This window comes from Archocentrus centrarchus, chromosome 16 (assembly GCF_007364275.1).
Source record: "Archocentrus centrarchus isolate MPI-CPG fArcCen1 chromosome 16, fArcCen1, whole genome shotgun sequence".
NCBI classification, from domain to species: domain Eukaryota; kingdom Metazoa; phylum Chordata; class Actinopteri; order Cichliformes; family Cichlidae; genus Archocentrus; species Archocentrus centrarchus.
Genome location: NC_044361.1, coordinates 32,090,584 through 32,111,506, shown reverse-complemented (window position 1 = coordinate 32,111,506; position 20,923 = coordinate 32,090,584). Strand labels below are relative to the sequence as shown.

The window sequence follows — 20,923 nt, the reverse complement described above, 5'->3', positions numbered from 1 at the left end:
AGTTCCTCGTCGCGTCGTCAGTCTTACGTCAGTTGTTTGTTGGTTTTTTCTGCTGTGTGCTCCATGCCACGTCCTTGTTAATGCCATGTTCAAGTCGTTTGATTAAAGCCTTAAGTTCAAACCTCCTCGTCTGAGTCCTGCACTGGGGTCCTCTGCCTTGCCTGCACCAGCCAGAATCCTGACAATTATGGGGTTTTCAAATTACCAAAATTTAAAATATATATCCCTGTTTCACTGTAATGTTTATAAATGATGCACACAAACATTTTAAAAAATTAGAAAAATGTAAGCGTTTAACATTTTATTGTTAAAACCTTGCACTAAAATATCCTCCATCTTCTGCTTCTCCAGTGAAAAATGTATTTTCAGGAAGTGTAAACAGCCTGTTTGAGGGTTCATCAGTCCTAGCAAGATTAAAAATTACTTTATATTTAATATTGTATGTACATATTCATCTTTATTCTATTATTTTACTATAAATTATAGAAATTGTACCAGCATTTTAATCTGTTATTTAACAGTTGATATACAGCTGTACCTGAAACCCTTTCAAATATCCAAGCTTAAACGTTCTAAACTCAGCTTTGTTGATGATGATCCAGTCCTGTTCAACAGGTCTGTGTTGTCCTACATAAACCATTTTGACCATTGTATAACAAAAACAAATGCACATTTGGTACATATGCAAATTTCCAAGTTTTAATGTTTTCCAGCAAGGTGGCAATCTTTAAATGTAAACTGATGTTCTCTGCAGCCCTGACACATTTTTCCTTTTTACATTAATGTGGGCCAGCCACTCTTCTGCACTCATGCATTCTGTAGGCACACATGTAGAATATACCTGCAAAACAATAACATAAGTCACCTGTAAAGAGATACAAAGATGATTTCTGCAGTGTGACATTTTGGTGCCAAACAAATCATTGAACAGAAAATTATTTTTAAACCTTGCACTAAAATATTTAATATAACTTTTTTTACTGAGCTAATCTTTATAATTCTTGTCACATTCAGAAAATACAGATTCATGATGCTAAAAACTTTAAATACAGACTTTCCAGTTCCTCTATTAATATTTTATTCACATCTAGTCAAGTTCATGTTCAGGTTATGATGCTAGAACACCCTCTGCTGCACAGATGTAAAATTTCAGCTCACCACGATGGAAACGAGCATTGTTGAGAGGAGCCATCACTAACCACCTTCCATCACTGTGTCACCACTAGTGGTGTAAAATAACTAGGTTATATTTTTTTCTAGTATTGTATCAAATATGCATGTACTTTAAGTGAGCATTTTAATTTAATGCTACTGTCTTAAAATTCACCATAATTCAGGGAACAGTTTACTTCTTGAGATTGTACTTATCTGACCTTGAGATGTGATTTAATTTTTTGTGTGTCCTTGTGTGGTTAGTGCGTGAGTGAGTGAGTGGCCTAAATAGGTGTGTGCGCATGTGGGACACGTGACCAGATGTTTTGGCGTGCCTGTTGGCCCGCTCGATTGGGGGTTGTGGTCTGGGGATACAGGTACCTCGGTGGTTCTGCTGGGTGTCAGCTGGTATTCGGGTCTCTTGTATTTTCCTCTGTCTGCCTCTGTCTCCTGGGGGGGCATTTTGTGGATTCTCACCCTCATTATCAAGTTTGTTTTGTGACAAAGACACAGACGTTCACACGCTGTCTCTCATGCACAGAGAACAACATTTTTGGTTTTGTATCCATTTTGCTTTTTGTCATTTTAGGACAGGTTATTAAAAGAAAAAGAAAAGAAATCTCCTACTTGTCCCACTGTGACCCACGTCCTCTCCTCAGTGTTTCCCAAAGTAAAGACAGGAGGACCTGGCTTTAAAGTAAAAGCTACTTCATAATTATGGACCAGAAAAGTAACTAATGATTATAATGCATGTATGTTGAAGAATTTCTAGAACAGCCCCACAGCCCTTTTTATAACTTTGGATTGCACCTCTCAGCCACATTTATCCATGTACATTTGTGTTCATCAGTTCTTTCCATTATGCTGCAGCATGTGGGTAATGCTAAAGATCTGTCATTAATATTTATTCAAATGCCACCTCTACCACTGGGCTAGAAGAGAATAATTTCCAGTAGGTCACACAAAAGACCTTTGATGAGCTGTGTGTATTTAAATGATTTTATAACAAAGGCTGATTCAAACAGACTGTGTCAAATCACATTCTGACTCTCGCCAAATTACTCTAAACAAAAGGTTAATCAAAGGCAAAGCAAATGTGATAGTGATAATGGGACGTAATGGTGAACCACAGCATGAGGATCAGGATATGCATACCAGCACGCCATTGAAGGAAATCAAACAGATAATGACGGCCTTATCTACCTGATCTGAAGCCTCAAATAGTTGCAGTGGCAAAAATGCAAACAAAATTAATCTATAAGAAGGAAACACATTCACAAAAAAAACAAGGTCCTCTGAGCTCATTACTTGCTCCATGAAGAAGGGGTTAAAGAAATGCTAAAGCTCAGAATAGTTAAGGTCATGGTAAAAAGAAAGTACACCCTTAGTCAATTCTTAAGTTTTACATATCATGACGTCAGAAAAAATGAAGTCATTACCATGTCTTAAAATTAGATAAATATAACTTCAGATAAAATAAAAAACATGACATATCACGCTGTCATTATTTAACAAAAACTAAGCCAAAATGCAGAAGCCGTGTGCACAAAAACTAAGTACACCCCATGATTCAGCATCTTAATTAATACACCCATAAAAATCAATCCTAACCAAGATATGGGAGAAAAACAATGTTTATTTCAAACACATATAAATGAATCAAGGTTTCTCATGAATGCTGGTGTTTACTTCTTTCAACTTAATTAGCAATTGAATAGATTCATGTCAGTCTATACAATCAACCCCCTTGAACAAATTGCCCGTTTGTGCCAGCTTTAGAACGTGAGGGGCATTTTGAGGGGCTGTGTGTGACTTCCTGTTCATCTTAGGCCCACAAAAATTGCATCTCTTCTTTTTGTTGCTACTGAAACGAGACCAGAATTGACACCAGGAAACATCAAAAACTTTTTGTGATCAGTGTGAAGACATAAATGTATAAATTTTATACTGAGCCAAAAGCATGGAGTCTGAGGTTGAAATAATAAATCACATAATCTTTCTTTTGTTAAACATTGAAAATGGGTCCCACAGACCCAAACACTGCACGAGAGTTAATGTCCCACCACAGTATTTCACTTGGGTGGCAGAATGAACGTTGATTGTCATAAATTTGCTGGTGTGCTTGGGATCATTGTCCTGTTGGATGACCCAGTTTGGGCCAGCTGTAGCTGTCGGACACATGTCCTCACATTGACTCCAAAATACTTTGGTATATAGAGGAGTTCATCGGTTGACTCAGTGACTGCAAGGTACCCAGGTCCTGTGGCTGCAAAACCAGTCTAAATCATCACCCCTCCATCGCTGTGCTTGATAGTTAGTTTTAGGTTTTTGTGCTGTACAGTGTTTGGTTTTTCTCCAAATGTGGTGCTGCGTATTATAGCCAAACATCTCAACTTTGGTCTTATCCTGGCAGTGTTCCAGAAATGTTGTGGTTTGTTCAGCTACAACTTTGCAAACCTAAGCCATCCTGCCCTGTTTCTTTTTTTTTTAAGAGATGAAGGTTTTTCTCCTGGAAACTCTTCCAAACAAGCTCGTTCAGTCTTTTTCTAATTGAAATGTTATGAACTTTTATAGAGGTGGTCACACTTGCTGATGATCAGTTAATCAAGTGGACTTGATTAGCAGCACCTGACTCCTATTCTCTTAATTTCTATGAGAGCAGTAAGGGTGTTGTTAGTTTTCACAGGACTGCTTCTGCATTTTGGCTTAATTTCTGTTAAATGACACAATGTAATATGTCATGTTTTGCAGTTCATCATTAACCTGATTTTAAAAACTGCTAAGAACCAGAGTATTTTCATTACATCCTGGTATGTAAAACCTTAGAATTTAAAAAGAAGGGCGTTTTTACCATGACTATAAATTCCCCAGAAAACTCAAAGAACAAACAAAGGAAGACAGAAACCAAAATTAAGATTTTATTAAAAAGTTTAAATTAAGAAGAATTTTATGCCAATATTTGTAAAAAATAGCAAAAAGCCAAAGGCCCTTAATGCTGGTCAAAGAAAGCACACTGCTACACGGGATATTAACACCTAACATTTTTAAGATGTTTGCATTGTTACTTGAATGTTTAAAACAACAACCTAAGACAAGATAAAAAATGGAACAAGCAATAGAACAAGCTTTTCAAAAATTAACACGCATACCAATGCAAATGTTTTTACAGATGTTTAGACAGTTGTAGCAAGTCTGACAGGTGGTGGAGGGATAAATGTGGGTGGAGACACAGATTTTTCAGAGAATTTCTAAAAGAAAAAAAAAAGAGAAGACACCTTTTCTGTAACAAATGGAAACAGTTATATACAGTACCAGTCAAAGGTTTGGACCTTGGAACCTTAGTAAAAAAAAGTGTTAAACAAGAACAGGTTTAATATTTTCGATTCTTCAAAGTAGACACCTCTTGCTTAGATGACAGCTTTGCACATCTGGAATGGCTTTCAGTTAACAGCTGTGCCTGTCAAGAGTTAATTTCTTGAATTTCTTGCCCTCTTAATGTGTTTTGAGATCATCAGTTGTGCTGTGAAGAGGTAGAGTTGGTATACAGTGAATAGCCCTGTTTGAGTCATATTATGGAAGGATCTACTCAACAAAGTAAAGAAAAACAACCGTCCATCACTACTTTAAGAAATGAAGGACAGTCAATCTGAAAGATTTCAAGAACTGTGAAAGTATCCTCAAGTGCAGTCGCAAAAACCATCAAATGTTATGATGAAACTGGCTCTCATCAGGACTGCCCCAGGAAAGGAAGACCAAGAGTTCCTGCTGTTGCACAGGATACGTTCATCAGAGTTACCAGCCTCAGAAAGTTAACAGCACCACAGATAAGAGCCTACCTAAATGCTTCACAGAGTTCAAGTAGCACACACATCTCAACATCAGCTGTTCAGAGAAGACTGCATGAATCTGGACTTTATGGTTGAACTGCTGCAAAGAAGCCACTTCTGAGGAAGAACAAGAGGAAGAGAATGGCTTGGGCCAAGGAACACAAGGAATGGACATTAGACCAGAAGAAATCCGTCCTTTGGTCTGATGAGTCCAAATGTGAGATTATTGGTTCCAAGCACCATGTCTTTGTAAGATGCAGAAAAGGTGAGCAGATGGTTCCTACCTGTGTAGTTCCCACCATGAAGTATGGAGGGTATGGGGGTGCTTTGCTGGTGACACTGTTGGCAATTTATTCAAAATTCAAGGCACACTTAACCAGCACGGCTACCACAGCATTCTGCAGCGACATGCATTGCATCTGCTTTATGCTTAGTAGGACCATCATTTGTTTTTCAACAGGACAATGACCCCAAACACACCTCAAGGCTATGAAAGGGCTATTTGACCAAGAAAGAGGGTGATGTAGTGTTGTGTCAAATGACCTGGCCTACACAATCACCTGATCTAAACCCAACTGAGGTGGTTTGTGATGAGTTGGACTGCAGAGTGAGGTGCCTACTTCGAAGAACCTAAAATGTGAGACATATTTTGGTTTTGACTGGTAAAATATATTTATTTGATATATAGAAAGCTTACCTTCTGTAACCTGCTGTAGTCAGGGAGAGGCTTCAGCATGTCATTCACGGTGATATTTGGCTGGGTGTGTTTTACCTGTGAGTGGCAAAAAAATACACATTAAAATAATCCATTGTGAATTTCTGAATTTCCACATGATGGGACTAATAAAAGGGATTTCTTTCTCTGAAACATGAAAATGTATTATAACACACAGCAGGCTGCTAAACAAACAATATAAGTAGAGTGAGGTAGACATTTTACCCCCAAAATCTCCCCATTAACAGTAACTATTAAAGCTACCCAGATAAATTCCTGCACGTTGATTATGCTGGCTAGTGAATTTCAAACCTTATTGACTGCTCTGGGAACTGGATATCTTGGCTGATGGCCTACAAAACACACAGAAAAAGTCAATAAGTAAAGTAAACAAGTCAGTGTTTTTAAATGTGATTTATATTTAGTGTTTAAATTTGCCTACTTCTGTTCCTGATGCAGTAGACACAGAGGAAGATGAGGCCAATCAGCAAAATTAGGAGCAAAATGCTGCAGGGGATTCCAGCTGCAATGCCAGCAATGACAGAAGCACTAAGCCTTTTACCTATCATCAACAGGACAAAATGTAAACTAAAATTTTACTACTGTAGGATCAGTATTAGCCATGAGCTAAGAGATGTCTCATACAGACTACTATGCTATACCTGGACCAGTTCTGTGGATCTGCGATGGCTCCCCTTCAGTCATACGAGCTTTGGGAATGACTCGAAACCAGTAGGTCAGTTTGGGATCAAGGAAAAAGATGTCCGTACTCCTGGCGGAACCAGGTTTCTGCTGGATTGTGCGGTATCCATTCAAGCTGCCTTTAGTGTGAGGGGGATTTACACTCAGGAGGTCTGGTCCTTTCATTTGGATGTCAAACCCTTTGCAAAACCACACACAATTCTGTTTTGTAGCATCACAGCTGACAGAGCAAACCAGATAATTGCAGCAGGTCTCACGATTTCACTGATCAATGTTAGAGGGTTATTTAATCACATAATTATATATACATATAAACAAGCCGATACTACTCATAACCAAATCTGGCATTTGATTTTCATAGCAGTTTCTTGCTAAAAATATTTTGCCCAAAACACAGCCCCACACAGGTTTACAGATGACTTATTATTTACACCCTTATCTGTTTCTGTTTTCACCCCTGTCAGCATGCCTCCTCATGAGTTTTGCAATGTCAAATCAAGACGGATGAGTCAGTGTGTTTTGTTTAGACTTACACTCCCCTCTAAAAGTATTGGAACAGTGTGGCCAATCCCTTTATTTCTGCTGTACACTGAATATGAAACAAAAGATCGACATCTCAATTTTTATTTCCAGGTATTTACATCTGGATCTGATACACAGATCAGAAGATAGCACCTTTTGTCTGAAGCCACCCATTTTTCTTATGAGCAAAAGTACTGGAACATGTGACTGACAGGTGTGTTTTGTTGCCCAGGTTGTGTCCTGTTACATTGATTATTCAAACAATAAATAGCGCTGTCTATGCTCAGTTTCAGATTTGGAGTAACCAACATGAAAACCAGAGAGAAAAACAAGCAATTGTGAAGCTGAGAGAAGATGGAAAATTGTTTGGAACATCCTAAAGAAGAAAGTTGTCACTGGTGTACTAAGTAACGAATGTCGAACCGGTAGACCAAGGAAAACTACAGAAACTTTTTAAGTGCTGTAAAACAAGACCCTTAAACAACTATTAATGACATCAGAAGCAACCTCCAGAGGGCAGGAGTGAAGGTGTCACAATCTGCTGTTCACAGAAGACATCATGGACAAAAATGCATAGGCTTCACCAGAAGATGCAAACCACAAATTAGCTACAAGAATAAGAAGGCCAGCCTGGAATTTGCCAAGAAGTGTGTGTCAGAACTGTGTATCAGCAGACCCAGCTGTAAATATCTGGAAATAAAAGCTCAGCTGTTGATCTTTTGTTTCCTATTTTTGATGTCAAACCCAAAGGTTTTCAGTCTACAGCAAAAATAAAGGGATTGGCCTCACTGTTCCAATACTTTGGGAGGAGAGTATATTCTTGTCAACCTAGAACTTTTCAGAGCTGCTTAAGTTTATCACCTGTAAGAACAGAAGTAGGTGGGACCTCCCAGGTCAACGTGATGACGGTTCCATTTCGGTTAGGGAACAAACTGGAATGTGAGATGGATGGTCCTGAAAAAAGAGAGGGATTGTGAGAGTAGGGGAGATCAAGCAAGGGCAGAAGAGGGGGGAGGTGGGAGTACACCAAAACTGAAGAGCTTTGTTTGAAAGGAAATAGCAGTCTCAGGTATTACTTAGCTCTTTTTCTGAGGGCCCATTGTGACTTTGTTTCAGGCAATGCAAGCAGAACTCCAAATAAGAAGAAGGCGGCAGAATTCATACAATCAATCCACATATTTAACTTTAGAGTCACTACAAAAATGTCAAAATTTTCTTTAAATATTTCATCCTTAAGTAGAGCTACATAACAACTACTTTCCGCTTCATAGAAATGTAACTTTATTTGAAAAACCCGTATTGCCTAAACCCAAAGTTATTGTCTTCAAATAGCATTTTATGTCCACAGCCAGATATCTACAGTTTACTGCCTTAGAAGTGAGAAGCTACAACCAGGCAATTTTAGTTATTTGTGATTATATTGTTCTATTATAAAAGCTGTTGCAGATTTGTGTCCATCCATCTGCACCAATTAATCAACTGACTTATATTTCCTTTACTATTTTACATACATTTTTCTGAATACAATTTTATACTTTTACTTATCTAGTACATGTAAATGTAGACTGTTTTTTTTTAATCTAATAGACTAATTTTACATTATCATGCAGATGATTAAAAGATCTGAGTATCCATCCTTTTGTTTTTTACACAAACCACATTCAGAAAAGAATAATAAGTAGCAACTTTCATCATCTGTTAAATACAGCAGTGTAAGAAATAAATGTCTATAAAAAGTAGACATACATACAACAATAGAATTACCTGAAAACTGAACAACAGTGTTATACCTTGTAAGTAAATTTCTCTTTTCTTGGTGCCGAGAGGGTTGCTGCATGTGCAGGTGTAGTTTTGGAGAAGGAAGTTGCTGACATTGTAATGATGCATCATAAGCTGTGTGGTGCTACTGCTGATCTGGTACATGGACCCGTTGGTGACAGCCTCACTGCCTCTCAACCAAGACACCACAGCCCTAGGCAAGGCCTCACTGAGACATTGGATAGTCACCACTATTTTGCCAACAGAGTCAATTGTGGTTCTCACAGTTGGAAGGAACCATACTGGACTACCTGGAGAACACAAGGCGCTTGTTTAGAATTGACCAGTAAAGTCAATAAAGCACATTATGCATAAACTGCTTGGTGGGGTTATGAATCAAAACTCAAAAACTTGCTTGCAGTGACATTGCACTTATTCTGTTTGACGGGGTGGTCTGCCGTGCACTGGATTGTTTTCCCATTTAGATTATCGGAGGCACTGATGGTTACGCTGAAGTTCCCTACTCCACCGCTGGAGTTGCTTAGTTCTGGAAAAGACAGCTGGGCCTGTGGGGCTCCCCCCGCCCATACGCAGTGATACTGCAGGTCAATGGCTTTCACTGAATCCACCGAGCACTCCGGGTTACCCGCTGGGCCCTCTGTACCAAGAAAAAATGTATCTGCTATTAATGTCTGGGTGCACATTTACATATCTTATTTAGACAAATGTAAACAATGTTGGGTGAGTGCCATGTATAATCCAAAGTATAAAAAACTAAATTATAATACTCGATACAGATTGAGTACTATTTCATAAGAAAATCTGTAATATGGTGACATGCGGAATTATGACTCTAGCCACCTACATGCACACATCTGAAGGATAAAATCTCTGTTTTTTCACATACCATAAACATTCAAGGTTATGTTCTTTTGACGCCTTTCTTTTGTATCTTCATTGAGCAGCATGCACGTGTAAACACCTCCTTGACTGGTCTGTACATTTGTTAGATTTAGGACTCCTTTGCGGGAAATGATCCCTCCACCAAAGACCCACTCAACAGCTGGCTGCGGGAATCCATCAGCCCAACAGGAGAGGTTCACAGAGTGTCCTGCTAAATAAAAAGGCTGAAGTGGATGGGCCTCAAGTGTGGGTTCATCTGGTCCATCTACACACCATGTAGAGTTATAAGAAAACACAGGGATATAAATAAATAGACTTAGAAGTATATTAAGGATTAAGAATTTGTCATTTTTAAGTTGTTAAACTTACACCACACAGTGACATTTTTAGCTGCCATTGCATTTCTGAAAGGGTTTGTCAGTAACACGGCGTACTCTCCTGTATCATTTCGGTTTGGCCTGAGGATCACAAGGCTCTTTGCTTCCATTTTCACAACATAGCGTGAACTGTTTTTTATCTCAGTGCCACTGAAGAACCACTTCTGTTGCTCGTAAACTCCTTGCAGCATACTATACTGTAGGGTGAAGTTCTCAGTTCCCTCTTTGACAAGACCCGACCATGTGCTCAGAGTCAAGTTCTGGATGTACTCTGTGAATAAAAACATGACGGGAGAGTAGAATCGGTAGATCTACTGTACTGGTTTTCCCTTTCAAATGCATCAGTCTCATTAAAGTGGCAAATACTAAAAGATAAACTGCATAACTTCTTAGATGTCTGATTTCAATTCTTTGCATTCCATGTATGGTTCATCTCAAGTGTTAAAACAGCTGTTTAATGCTTAAATAGTTATATTTTTTAATCTAAGGGATCTTTTATATTGTTTCATGTTGTGCCTTGCATTGTCTCGTTAAAATGTGCTATACAGATAAACTCACCCTGAACCCGTTTAAAGTGTTTTTGAGACCTCTTTCTGTAAATTTCATTCAGCCCACAGACTTGTAACGAGGACAGCCTTTAAATCTTCTTCCTACCACAATCAACAGAACATCTACACTGGGCTCGGTCAGATAGGCCTACTCACCAAATATTTTCAGGGTGAAAGTAGTTGAGACTCTTGGCATTCCAGATTTAACAATTTCAATGGTGTAGTCACCAGTATAGTTAAGTGGAACATTTACAAAGGTGAGGGACCCATTTTTCTCAGTCCTGAGCACACTGCTGAAGGCTCCAGCCACAGATGGATCAGCACTGGAGCTTATCGTCCATGTAGCAATATGTAAAACTCCCTTAAACCAGGTAACGACTGGGTCTGAGGCACCACTGAAGGAGACAGCCAGAGTCACGTTGCTGCCAGCTAAGGCATTCACCAGACTGGGGCCAGCAGGCAAAACCAGCAGCTCACAGCGGCCACCTGACAGGACGGAGCCAAGCAACGAGGTCAGACAGGAAACTGCAAGGTCATGCATTAAGTCTACTAACATTAACATAGTCCCCTCAAAAAACAAAACAAAACAAACATAAAAAAAACAAAAACTTAATGTTGTTTAAATTTTAATCTTCCAAACGGGAACAATGTCGCCCCCTTTTTTAAACCCCCAAATGACGGGTTATTTCGTAATACTAACATGTAACAACATGTAACTACGTTTTAATCTAACCTTGAAAAGTAAAAGATAAAATGGCCAGAAAAACCGCGCTTAATCTCTTGAATTCCTCTCGACACGGCATTTTTGTCAAACCTTAAGCGCGCCTGCTAACTGCAGCACAGAGTTGGCTTATTTTCGAGCTGTATTTCCAGAACAAAACATCAAGCGAAGAAACGTCCATGCAGAGTCCTAAAGCGGTAACTAATGTATCCTTCTGTCAGAGGAAGCTCCGGCGTTCAGCCAGGCGCGCGAGTATCTCACCTGTGCTGACTCAAAGCCGCGATTGTGCACGTGAGGGCACGCCCCTTATCTAATTACACACAATAGCTACTTTATTTTTATTTGCTTACAGATGAAAAAATGTGACTTGACGTCCATCCGGAAACCGGAAAACCCGGAGAAAACCCAGCAAACACGGGGATCTACTTTAATTAATATACCAGGTATGTTAATTAAAGGAGGGATAGAAAGAAACTACTACGAACTACTATACACCTGTGTCAGCTGGGGCCCTCATCTTAGCAGTCATACGGTGTTCTAATGTGGGAAAGTCATGAGGCCTACCTCCCCATGTAGGTTTTCATACAGTACCAGTTTTTAGCACATGCACTTGCTGCAGCCTAATGTGCATTTACCACCAGGCTTCTTATATGGTGTCCATGACCTTAAAAAGCTGACATTTGTAGTACTAAATAAAGAACACGTTTCATCAAAAGAATAAATGTGCTATAAAGTACTACAATCATTAGGCTATATTTTGAAATTATGCAGTAAACCCTTAAAAACTTTATTATGAAATGTTACTCTTTTCACACTGTGAGAATTTATCTTGGCTTAATGCTAAAGTTTTATTCTCAGACTGCTTTTACAATTTCTCAGCCTTTTCTTGTTTTTGAAAAGGCTTTTGCTGTTTTATTCTAAACAAACAATGCTAAATCTGTGTTGCATTCTCTCTGGAAAGGGTGGACTCCATTTTTATTAATTTATATTACTACTCTATGGTAACAACACTGGTATACATTAGAGATGAAAGATCTAAAATAAATTTTAAAAAAAATCACGACTTCTCGACCAGTCCCAAAATGAACATTATATAAAAAAAAAAAGCTGCACCCATTTCAGAGGTTTTAACCATGTGTTGCAGACTAAATGTTAAGGATTTCTCTAGCAGTACTGTGAGACCACAAGAAAAATCAAGAGAACAGAAACAGCTGTAGATGTGAAAAAGACTGGCTGCTTTATTGTTATTGTGATGTTCTGTACAATTAAAAGAGAACTGAGGCGCTTACGGTAAAGTTCCAATTTAGGATCATGTTCCCTGCTCATACTGAGAGACACTGTCTAGTCAAAACTTGAACTCAGTTTCAGTAGTCAAGACACAAATGCTCGCAGGCATCATCAACTCAACATGTTGGGTGGTTCTGTATTTACATACATCATTTACAAAAACTGCACCTCTAACATGTGATTACAGCTATACAAGATTTAACAGCTGAAATGCATCAAACTGGTGAATACAAACAGCAGCATGAGTGACAGGAAGAGTCTTGGTTTAAAATGACTGCATAAACACCACTCTTAAAAAGGTGCATTATGGTCCTATGAACCAAACTACCTCTGCAAGTTCAAATGCATATCAAAGATGAGATGATCCTTCTGGGCTTGTCTGACTGCGGGACAGTGCGTCTCAATATTGCTCCACTCCTATCAGTACCTCCCTGCATATCCTCAGGAGCCACAGTCTCAAACAGAGGGATTAGACCAACACATAAGCTTGTCCTGTGGTTGGGCTTAAGTAATTCAGTTCCATTATTCATTAAAGAGTCCTGCAAGGAAAGAAGAGAACACAGATAAGCAATTCAAGACAAGCATTGCAATTAACATCTTTAATTACTTTTTCTTCAATCACCAGAAGACGCATAATATCATTTGCCGCTACGCAATTAATATGATATTTTTTTTCCAAATGATGAGATTGTTATATAAAAAGGATATTAATGCTCTACACAAACAATTCTATCATTCATCACAAGAGGTAATTTTGCCGCACTCTTAAAACATTGTAATCAAAATGTAGATACAGGTTTATCATGGATAATTAATTTTTGGTATGCAATGTTCTATAACTAATTCAGTAATGATGCACTGTCACTTTTTCAAGAAAATCTTAAAATTAAAAATGTTCCATTATTGCTTAAAAAAAAAAAAAAAGGCCTGTTAAAATTACTTGATATGATATAAAAATGACCCTCAAGCCCCTAACTTTTTCAAACAAATATAATTTAGTTTGCACAAAAATATAAAGATTCTTAAGAAATACAGGTAAGAGATATAGGTGGAAACACAATAAGTGTATTAAATCTACTAACTGATACTGGTGATATTAAATGAGTTAATACGAAAAATAAATAAACTTGCAACTAATCTGAAACTCATAGCAGCCGATGTTTAAGGTTAAAAGTCACAGTTTTGAGCCTTCCTTCTTTTTTTCTTACTCACGCCGCTCAGCGGCCACAAAGCAGCTTAAAAAAGACCCGAACTACACTGCCTTGCCAAAAAAAAAAAAGGTCCGACACTAATATTTCGTTGGACCGACTTTAGCTTTGATTACAGCGTGCATTCGCTGTGGCATTGTTTTGATAAGCTTCTGCAATGTCACAAGTTTTATTTCCATCCAGTGTTGCATTAATTTTTCACCAAGATTTTGCAGTGATGATGGCAGATTCTGATCACTGCGCAAAGCCTTCTCCAACACATCCCAAAGATTCTCAGTGCGATTGAGGTCTGGGCTCTGTGGTGGCCAATCCATGTGTGAAAATGCTCCCAGAACCACTCTTTCACAATTCGAGCCCAATGAATCCTGGCATTGTCATCTTGGAATATGCCCGTGCCATCAGGGAAGAAAAAAATCCATTGCTGGAATAACCTGGTCATTCAGTATATTCAGGTAGTCAGCTGACCTCATTCTTTGCACACATAATGTTGCTGAACCTGGACCTGACCAACTGCAGCAACCCCAGATCATAGCACTGCCCCCACAGGCTTGTATAGTAGGCACTAGGCACGATGGGTACATCACTTCACCTGACTCTCTTCCTACCCTGATGCACCCATCACTCTGGAACAGGGTAAATCTGGACTCATCAGACCACATGACCTTCTTCCATTGCTCCAGAGTCCAATCTTTATGCTCCCTAGCAAATTGAAGCCTTTTTTCCTGGTTAGCCTCACTGATTAGTGGTTTTCTTAAGGCTACACAGCTGTTCAGTCCCAGTCCCTTGAGTTCCCTTTGCATTGTGCTTGTGGAAATGCTCTTACTTTCACTATTAAACATAGCCTTAAGTACTACTGTTGTTTTTCTTTGATTTGATTTCACTAAATGTTTAAGTGATCGCCGATCACGATCATCCATCCATCCATCCATTTTCTTCCGCTTATCCGGGGCCGGGTCGCGGGGGCAGAAGCCTAAGCAGAGAAGCCCAAGCTTCCCTCTCCCCAGCCACCTCCTCCAGCCCATCCGGAGGGACCCCAAGGCGTTCCCAGGCCAGCCGAGATACACAATCTCTCCAGCGTGTCCTGGGTCTACCACGGGGCCTCCTCCCCCCGATCATTCAGGATTTTTTCTGCCCAATTTCTTCCTCGAAGACGATGGGTCCTCACTGTCCCTCCAGGTTTTAATAATGCGTTGGACAGTTCTTAACCCAATTTTAGTAGTTTCTGCAATCTCCTTAGATGTTTTCTCTGCTTGATGCATGCCAATGATTTGACCCTTCTCAAACAGACCGACATCTTTTCCACGACCACGTGTCTTTCAACATGGTTGTTTAAAAAATGAGAAGCAACTCGTTGCACCAGTTGGGGTTAAACAACTTGTTGCCAGCTGAAAGATAATCGCCCATGCAGTAATTATCCAGTAGGAGGCTCGTACCTATTTGCTTAGTTAAATCCAGGTGGCAACTTCTTTTTTGGCCAGGCAGTGTATAATAAGTTCACTCTAGGTCATTTTCTAACACACAAAACCACTATTTTCTCCATCCACCTCATGTGAGGATTCTAAGCTTTTTTTGTTTGCTATATACATATATCTGCAGACATCTGGCAACTTTACACCATCATCTGATTAAGTAAAAAAAAAAAAAGTTATCACATAAAATTGCAAATGTAGCCCTAACTGGCATAATAAAATCACAGCTTTGAAAATTATTGCAGGATATTTGCAGTGTTATTTCCAGCAGCATGTTCACACAGCTGACACACTTAGTTTGCTGCCTCAAAGTCCCATCTGTAACACTCACACCGCACTTTGATTTCACTACAGACCAAGAGCAAACTTTCAACTTCATAGTGACGTGACTTTCATGTGGAAGAGGATTACTGATGAGACCTGGTTCTGCCTCTACAAACTAGCAGCTTTCAGAAGGTTTCAAATTAGTTCAAAATTTCAAAACCCAAATGCAGTGAAATAGTTCAGGAATGGCACCAGGATAACACTTGTTTCTTTCTTCAACATTCATGAGTTCCACTGTAACGTCCTGAAGGATGAGGGAGAACATCTGGTGCAAAAGCCCTGAACTGCTGCTGAGGCTTTTGGCTACACCGGCATTCATCGCTCACCATTTGCACAACTCTCTGCAACTTTCCTTTAAGTTCATTTCCAAAAAAAACCAAACTCAAATTGAAGGATCGCCATTTTAACACAGTGGAGGAGATCCAGCATGCACTGCTGAGGCACAGTTCCAAGGGGACAGAATGAGTGAGTGCTCTAAAAAAAATAGCAGGTGTGCTGGAAGGTGTTTAGTCATACCAGAATAGATGATCCTGATGGCTATAAAGATGTAGGTTTTACATTTTTATGGCCCCAAGTCCCATAACTTTCTGATGGTACCTTGTAAAAACTGATACTCACCTCTCTGTTAGGTTCTGCACTCCTGAGCTTATGTGATTAAGCCTCTATATCCTCCCTGCCTCTTTTAGTTTGCCCACCAGGTCCTCCACTGTCTCCACCTTCATCCCTGCCTGCCTCTGTGGAGGCTCCTCCACTTTCAACACCTCCAACCGTGACGTCAGGTCTACCCCCAAGTCTGCAGGCTTCATGGTAGCGATCTTCTTCTTCTTGGCTTTCTGAAATAAGTCACACACAAAGGATGGATAAAATTATTATTTTTATTACCTAACAGCAACTTTAAAAAGTAAACCCAGCAGTTAATGGGGTCAAAATTTCTCTCTAATTTTGTCCCAGAAATCAGCAACATGATCTTAATGACTTTTTAACCTCTTGTGTTTCTGAAAATCATTCCCTGCTGCTTACCATGATATTAGGCAGTGTGGCATATCTGGGGGTGTTGAGTCGAAGGTCAGCAGTGACCACTGCTGGTGTGTTGATCTTAATATGCTCCAGGCCACCATCGATTTCTCTTACCAAATTAATCTTGTCTCCTTCCAGTGACACCTCTGATGCAAAGGTACCCTGCAATGTTAAGATACAGCACACATTCAGAAAATGAAAAATTACAAATATGATAGGAACCCTTGTAGAAACAGTCCCTCCATTTCCATCTGCTACCCATCATACGGGTTAGTTAGTCCCATCTGCTGGTTTGCTGGTGTAACTACAACTTCAACCATGAATAATCTCGATTACAAGAGTAGTAATGTCAGTAATGATGTACCCCAATATCCAGATGAGTAAATAACTGTTGGCAAATGCGTGCATTCATATTTTAATTTCTCCATCTAATTGCTTAACCTGTACACTGCGAGAAAGCAGATTAAAGCGCACTCTGTTGGCCAGCAAGAAGAACTTCATTCTATGGATAAAGCAACTTTTGACCAGCTTTGTTGAGTTGTGCAGGATCAATGTAGATCTTACTGACTCAAACTAGCCTTCACTAATGTTGATAAGGTTAATGAAGGCTAGTGTGAACAGAAGCATATCCTCACATCAGCACCGCTACACAACACAAAAATATGTTAACTTTATCTAAATGACTTCAGAGCTAGATGCTTAGAATCTCAGTGTTGTTATTTTAGATTATCTAACTCACCTGAGCCCAGTCCAGTAAAGCTGCTGTCATCTGGCCAGTCTGATTGCAATCATCATCAATGGCCTGTGGAATAAACACAAGTTATTAAACAATTTAACAGCAGTGCAAGTATTCTTTAGAGTAATAAAAAAAAAAGTGATTTTTACAGTAGGATATCAATAAAAATTAATTAAAATCTTTAACCTGTTTGCCAAGGAGGATAAGCTGAGCATCCTCCTTTTTGGCCAAAGCTGCCAGGATCTTGGAGACCTGAAGGGGTCCCAGGTTTTCATAGTCTTTCCCACTCACTTCCACATGAATGCCACGGTCAGCCCCCATGGCAAGAGCAGTACGGATGGTCTCCTGAGTGAGGGAAAAATATGTCTAAGAGAACCTGTATTTTTTGGAGGGGTAGAGAAACATGTTTGATGATGCCCTTCCAATTATATTGACATAAATATGATATATCTTAACTACTTTCTGGTTAATTACAGTGAGTCTAACAGTTTATATGCATGGGATTTCAAAGGTTTTTCGTTTGTTTTTACATGACAGGCCTGAAATTATATATGTACAAAAATATATTTGTATAATTAGAGTATATCAACTCTTGTTAAAAGTTGAAGCTCAGCAGAAAAGAACATTTCTAGCTTCAGTTTAAACTAGAAAGAACTCTAAAAAGTAGTCAGTTTGTTAAATTACATTGCATATCTCGAGAAAATTAGTCAGCAAGACAGGACTGCAGAATATGGTTCCAGATCAATCACCTGTGACTGCTGTGGCCCACAGCTGACAGCCACAACCTCCTTAATAAGCTTTTTCTCTTTCAGCTTGACCGCCTCCTCCACAGCAATCTCACAGAAGGGGTTCATTGAGTGCTTAACACCATCCGTCACCACGCCAGTGTTGTCCGGCTTCACGCGAATCTGTGAAGAAACAAGGCAATGGCACAGAGTAACTGCAGGCGAGCTAGATTCATAATTTCCCTTACGGGATCAATAAAGTATCTATCAATCAAAGTAACCTGTCAGACACAGTGACAAACATGCAGTGAGCCAATGCAGTGTATTAAATGTAAACACATCTTATGATTGATGTTTAAACAGAAGCAATATAGCTGGTAAAAACTTCCATCGCTCTTGTTTTTTTTAAAAATGTCTACATTAATTAGTTCTAATTCCCAAACCCTTGGCATTAATGTGCTTTTATCATGACCTTGACTCTTCCAGGTAATACTGGTGATGGCAGTGGGTGATAGGACCTTGCTTTAATGTAGTTAATGTGTAATTTGCCAAAAAGTCAAGCTCTTCTATGTCAGACTAGGAAAAAACATATTGATGGACTCAAGTTGTTTTGGGGGTTTTGTTTTAGGATTGGGAGGGTATGTTGTGGAAAAGGTCTTCCCCAAGTGTTGTCAGGATATCTGCAGCATATTGTTGTTGTTGGCATTGCATGAAGTGGCTCTAACATTTCTGAGAATCCGTTTTGTAATAAACATACAAACAGCTGCTAATTCAAAAAGGTCCATGTAATGCATCTTCACATATACAGAATGCTTACCATTTTAAATATGCAATAATCAGTCAGACCAATATATAAAACACAGCTGATAAAATATGACCATATCATGAAAACATGACATAACAAGCACATATGTGTATTTCCCCCAAACCACAGACAATTTTAAAGAGAAAAAGGGGTAATGTTCTGAATAAGTACTGACACCTCTTCCTATCAAACAGCTGAATATGTGCACGATCACAGCCGCCTTGTCGCTGTGCAGATCCTGCTGAGGGCAGCTGAGGCAGGACTGCTCTTGCTGTATGCACCAGCTGATATCGCTTATTGATTCAAGGAGAATATTAAAAGGTAAAAAGTATTTGCATTTTAATTACTGTGTTCCTGTAACACACTACGCTAACTTACAGGGTACTTTAAGATCTGCGAAAGACGCTGCGCCGTTTGCATGGAAGACCTGCCAAAAGTAGTTTGCTGCCCTGCTAAGCACAAACTCAGCTCCTCAGCTAGAGACTAACAACGTTTCTGTCCAAAAAAAAAAAAAAAAAAAGACCAGTCAGTGGTGTGATGTTGTTCTTGTGCCACAACCAGCTGAAGACTGCTGGCTAACATTAGCTAGCAGAACACAGAATGTCAAATCAGTGAGCAAAGAAAAAATACTTTTTAAAACGTGAAAAAAAAAAAAATTCAGGTGATTTGACAGAAGATATTACCTTAACTGCGTAGTCAATGACACGCTTAACTCCGACGAGGACACGGCCAGACATTGCAGCTGAAATGTTTAAAGATGACAAACAGCTAACGCAACACAGTCACCGCAATGAACCTTCACTCAAGAAGAGTCGGAATTATTTCATGGTGAAACCAGAGCAGGGACTGACGTGACCGCCCCCCACTCCAGCCAATGAAATGCTGACATTACACAGCGTTCTGCGTTCCGATTGACTGGCATGCGTGTAAGACGGTTGCTAAATTCATCAAAAAATCGTCGGTTGCCCCGGTTTTAGTGACTGAATGAAAGCTCAAACTTATTTCGGTTGTTGGTGCAAGGGTCTAAAATTATTTACAATGTCACGTTATTGATTGTCTTATTGATAAACTTGCTTAAAATGAGTGGATTACAACAAACACCTGCGGTGCTCGCTATCTATCTATGTCAAAAACAAAACCCAGAGAAGAACAGTTCCGCTTTATCTGGGGCAAAGTTCATGGATAACAGTGACATAATGAGGGTCAAAGCAACTGAGCGTCGAACGATTACTTATTGATTTATGACGATCTTTTTTTTTAAATTTTCAGATTAGTCTTTTAATCACGCCTGGGTGTTCCTATGAGAATGTTTCTTTTAATATCAAAAATAAGTGGGGAAAAGTGTATTCATAGGTCATGTGTTTTACTGTATTTGTAAATTGTATTTGTATATTTAATTAGCCACAAGTCAGTGTACTCCTACTGCCGGTGTTGTGCCAAAAAGTGATCGTCTGCCAAAAAGTGATTGCCAGAAAATGATTGCCCATATTTAAACTGTTGTAAATGACTTGCTGACCTATAATCTGTGAAAAATATGTCAAACATTTCTCTTGTGAATGATATTAAGCCATTTTGAGTGAGAAACAACATTTCTGTCACAAGGTAGAAGCCGCAATCAGTTTTTGGCAGCAACTTTTATATATTCTTTATTTATCAGGGTAAAAACTGTGATTGGTCAGATTTTAAAGAGAAATCTGGCCAAGAGGGCAGCAGAAATCAAAACAAATATAACATTACACTCTATAAAGATACTCTACGTGACCAAAGAGGACTGGATTTATTATAATGTATGTGCAATAATGCAGAGTCATAAACATACTTGAAAAACAGGTCATTTCTTTATTTTATATTTAAGCCCTTCATAAATCCTATTGACTACACTCTATTCACCAATATAAGCAAAGACAATACACATAAAAGCACATAGAAACATCAAAAATCACTTTATGGCAGCCGATCACTTTTTGGCACAACACCGGTCCCAAGCCCGGAAACTGAGTAGGATTGCCTCAAGAAGAGCATCTGGCGAAAAAAGTACAGGAAGTGGTGGTGGCGATGTCAGGCAGGAGTCTCTGTGGACTATGTTGTTTGCAGATGACAATGATCTGTAGTGGAAGAGAGCCTGGA

The 20,923-nt window shown here is 39.2% G+C and overlaps 2 protein-coding genes across 2 annotated transcripts; both read right to left on the bottom strand.

The window, feature by feature from the left end:
* Positions 1 to 4,166: 4,166 nt before the first annotated feature.
* vsig10l (V-set and immunoglobulin domain containing 10 like) lies at positions 4,167 to 11,710 on the bottom strand. The gene is made up of 12 exons (XM_030750657.1): positions 11,576 to 11,710; positions 10,661 to 10,990; positions 9,949 to 10,227; positions 9,584 to 9,844; positions 9,088 to 9,334; positions 8,709 to 8,983; positions 7,780 to 7,872; positions 6,357 to 6,575; positions 6,137 to 6,256; positions 6,007 to 6,047; positions 5,677 to 5,751; positions 4,167 to 4,400 (listed from the first exon to the last, which is right to left on the bottom strand). Exons 1-12 carry the CDS (start codon positions 11,601 to 11,603, stop codon positions 4,326 to 4,328), a joined length of 2,043 nt encoding a protein of 680 aa, XP_030606517.1. The 5' UTR covers positions 11,604 to 11,710; the 3' UTR covers positions 4,167 to 4,325.
* A 729-nt stretch (positions 11,711 to 12,439) lies between these two features.
* Positions 12,440 to 19,614, bottom strand: etfb (electron transfer flavoprotein subunit beta). The gene is made up of 7 exons (XM_030749903.1): positions 19,480 to 19,614; positions 18,016 to 18,174; positions 17,453 to 17,611; positions 17,270 to 17,332; positions 16,534 to 16,692; positions 16,132 to 16,346; positions 12,440 to 13,051 (listed from the first exon to the last, which is right to left on the bottom strand). Exons 1-6 carry the CDS (start codon positions 19,531 to 19,533, stop codon positions 16,176 to 16,178), a joined length of 765 nt encoding a protein of 254 aa, XP_030605763.1. The 5' UTR covers positions 19,534 to 19,614; the 3' UTR covers positions 12,440 to 13,051; positions 16,132 to 16,175.
* Between the last annotated feature and the right edge of the window lie 1,309 nt (positions 19,615 to 20,923).

Bases quoted from the DNA above. Each gene is read 5' to 3' on its own strand.
- vsig10l (XM_030750657.1), bottom strand. From the start codon at position 11,603: ATGGACGTCAAGTCACATTTTTTCATCT. The intron at 9,845-9,948 runs GTAAGTTTAACA...CATGGTGTGTAG, and splicing joins TAAAAATGTCACTGTGTGGT to ATGGACCAGATGAACCCACA. The intron at 7,873-8,708 runs GTATAACACTGT...CTCTTTTTTCAG, and splicing joins AAGAGAAATTTACTTACAAG to GACCATCCATCTCACATTCC.
- etfb (XM_030749903.1), bottom strand. From the start codon at position 19,533: ATGTCTGGCCGTGTCCTCGTCGGAGTTAAGCGTGTCATTGACTACGCA. The intron at 18,175-19,479 runs GTAATATCTTCT...GTTTCTTCACAG, and splicing joins TCATTGACTACGCAGTTAAG to ATTCGCGTGAAGCCGGACAA. The intron at 17,333-17,452 runs GTTAAAGATTTT...TTTATTCCACAG, and splicing joins TTATCCTCCTTGGCAAACAG to GCCATTGATGATGATTGCAA.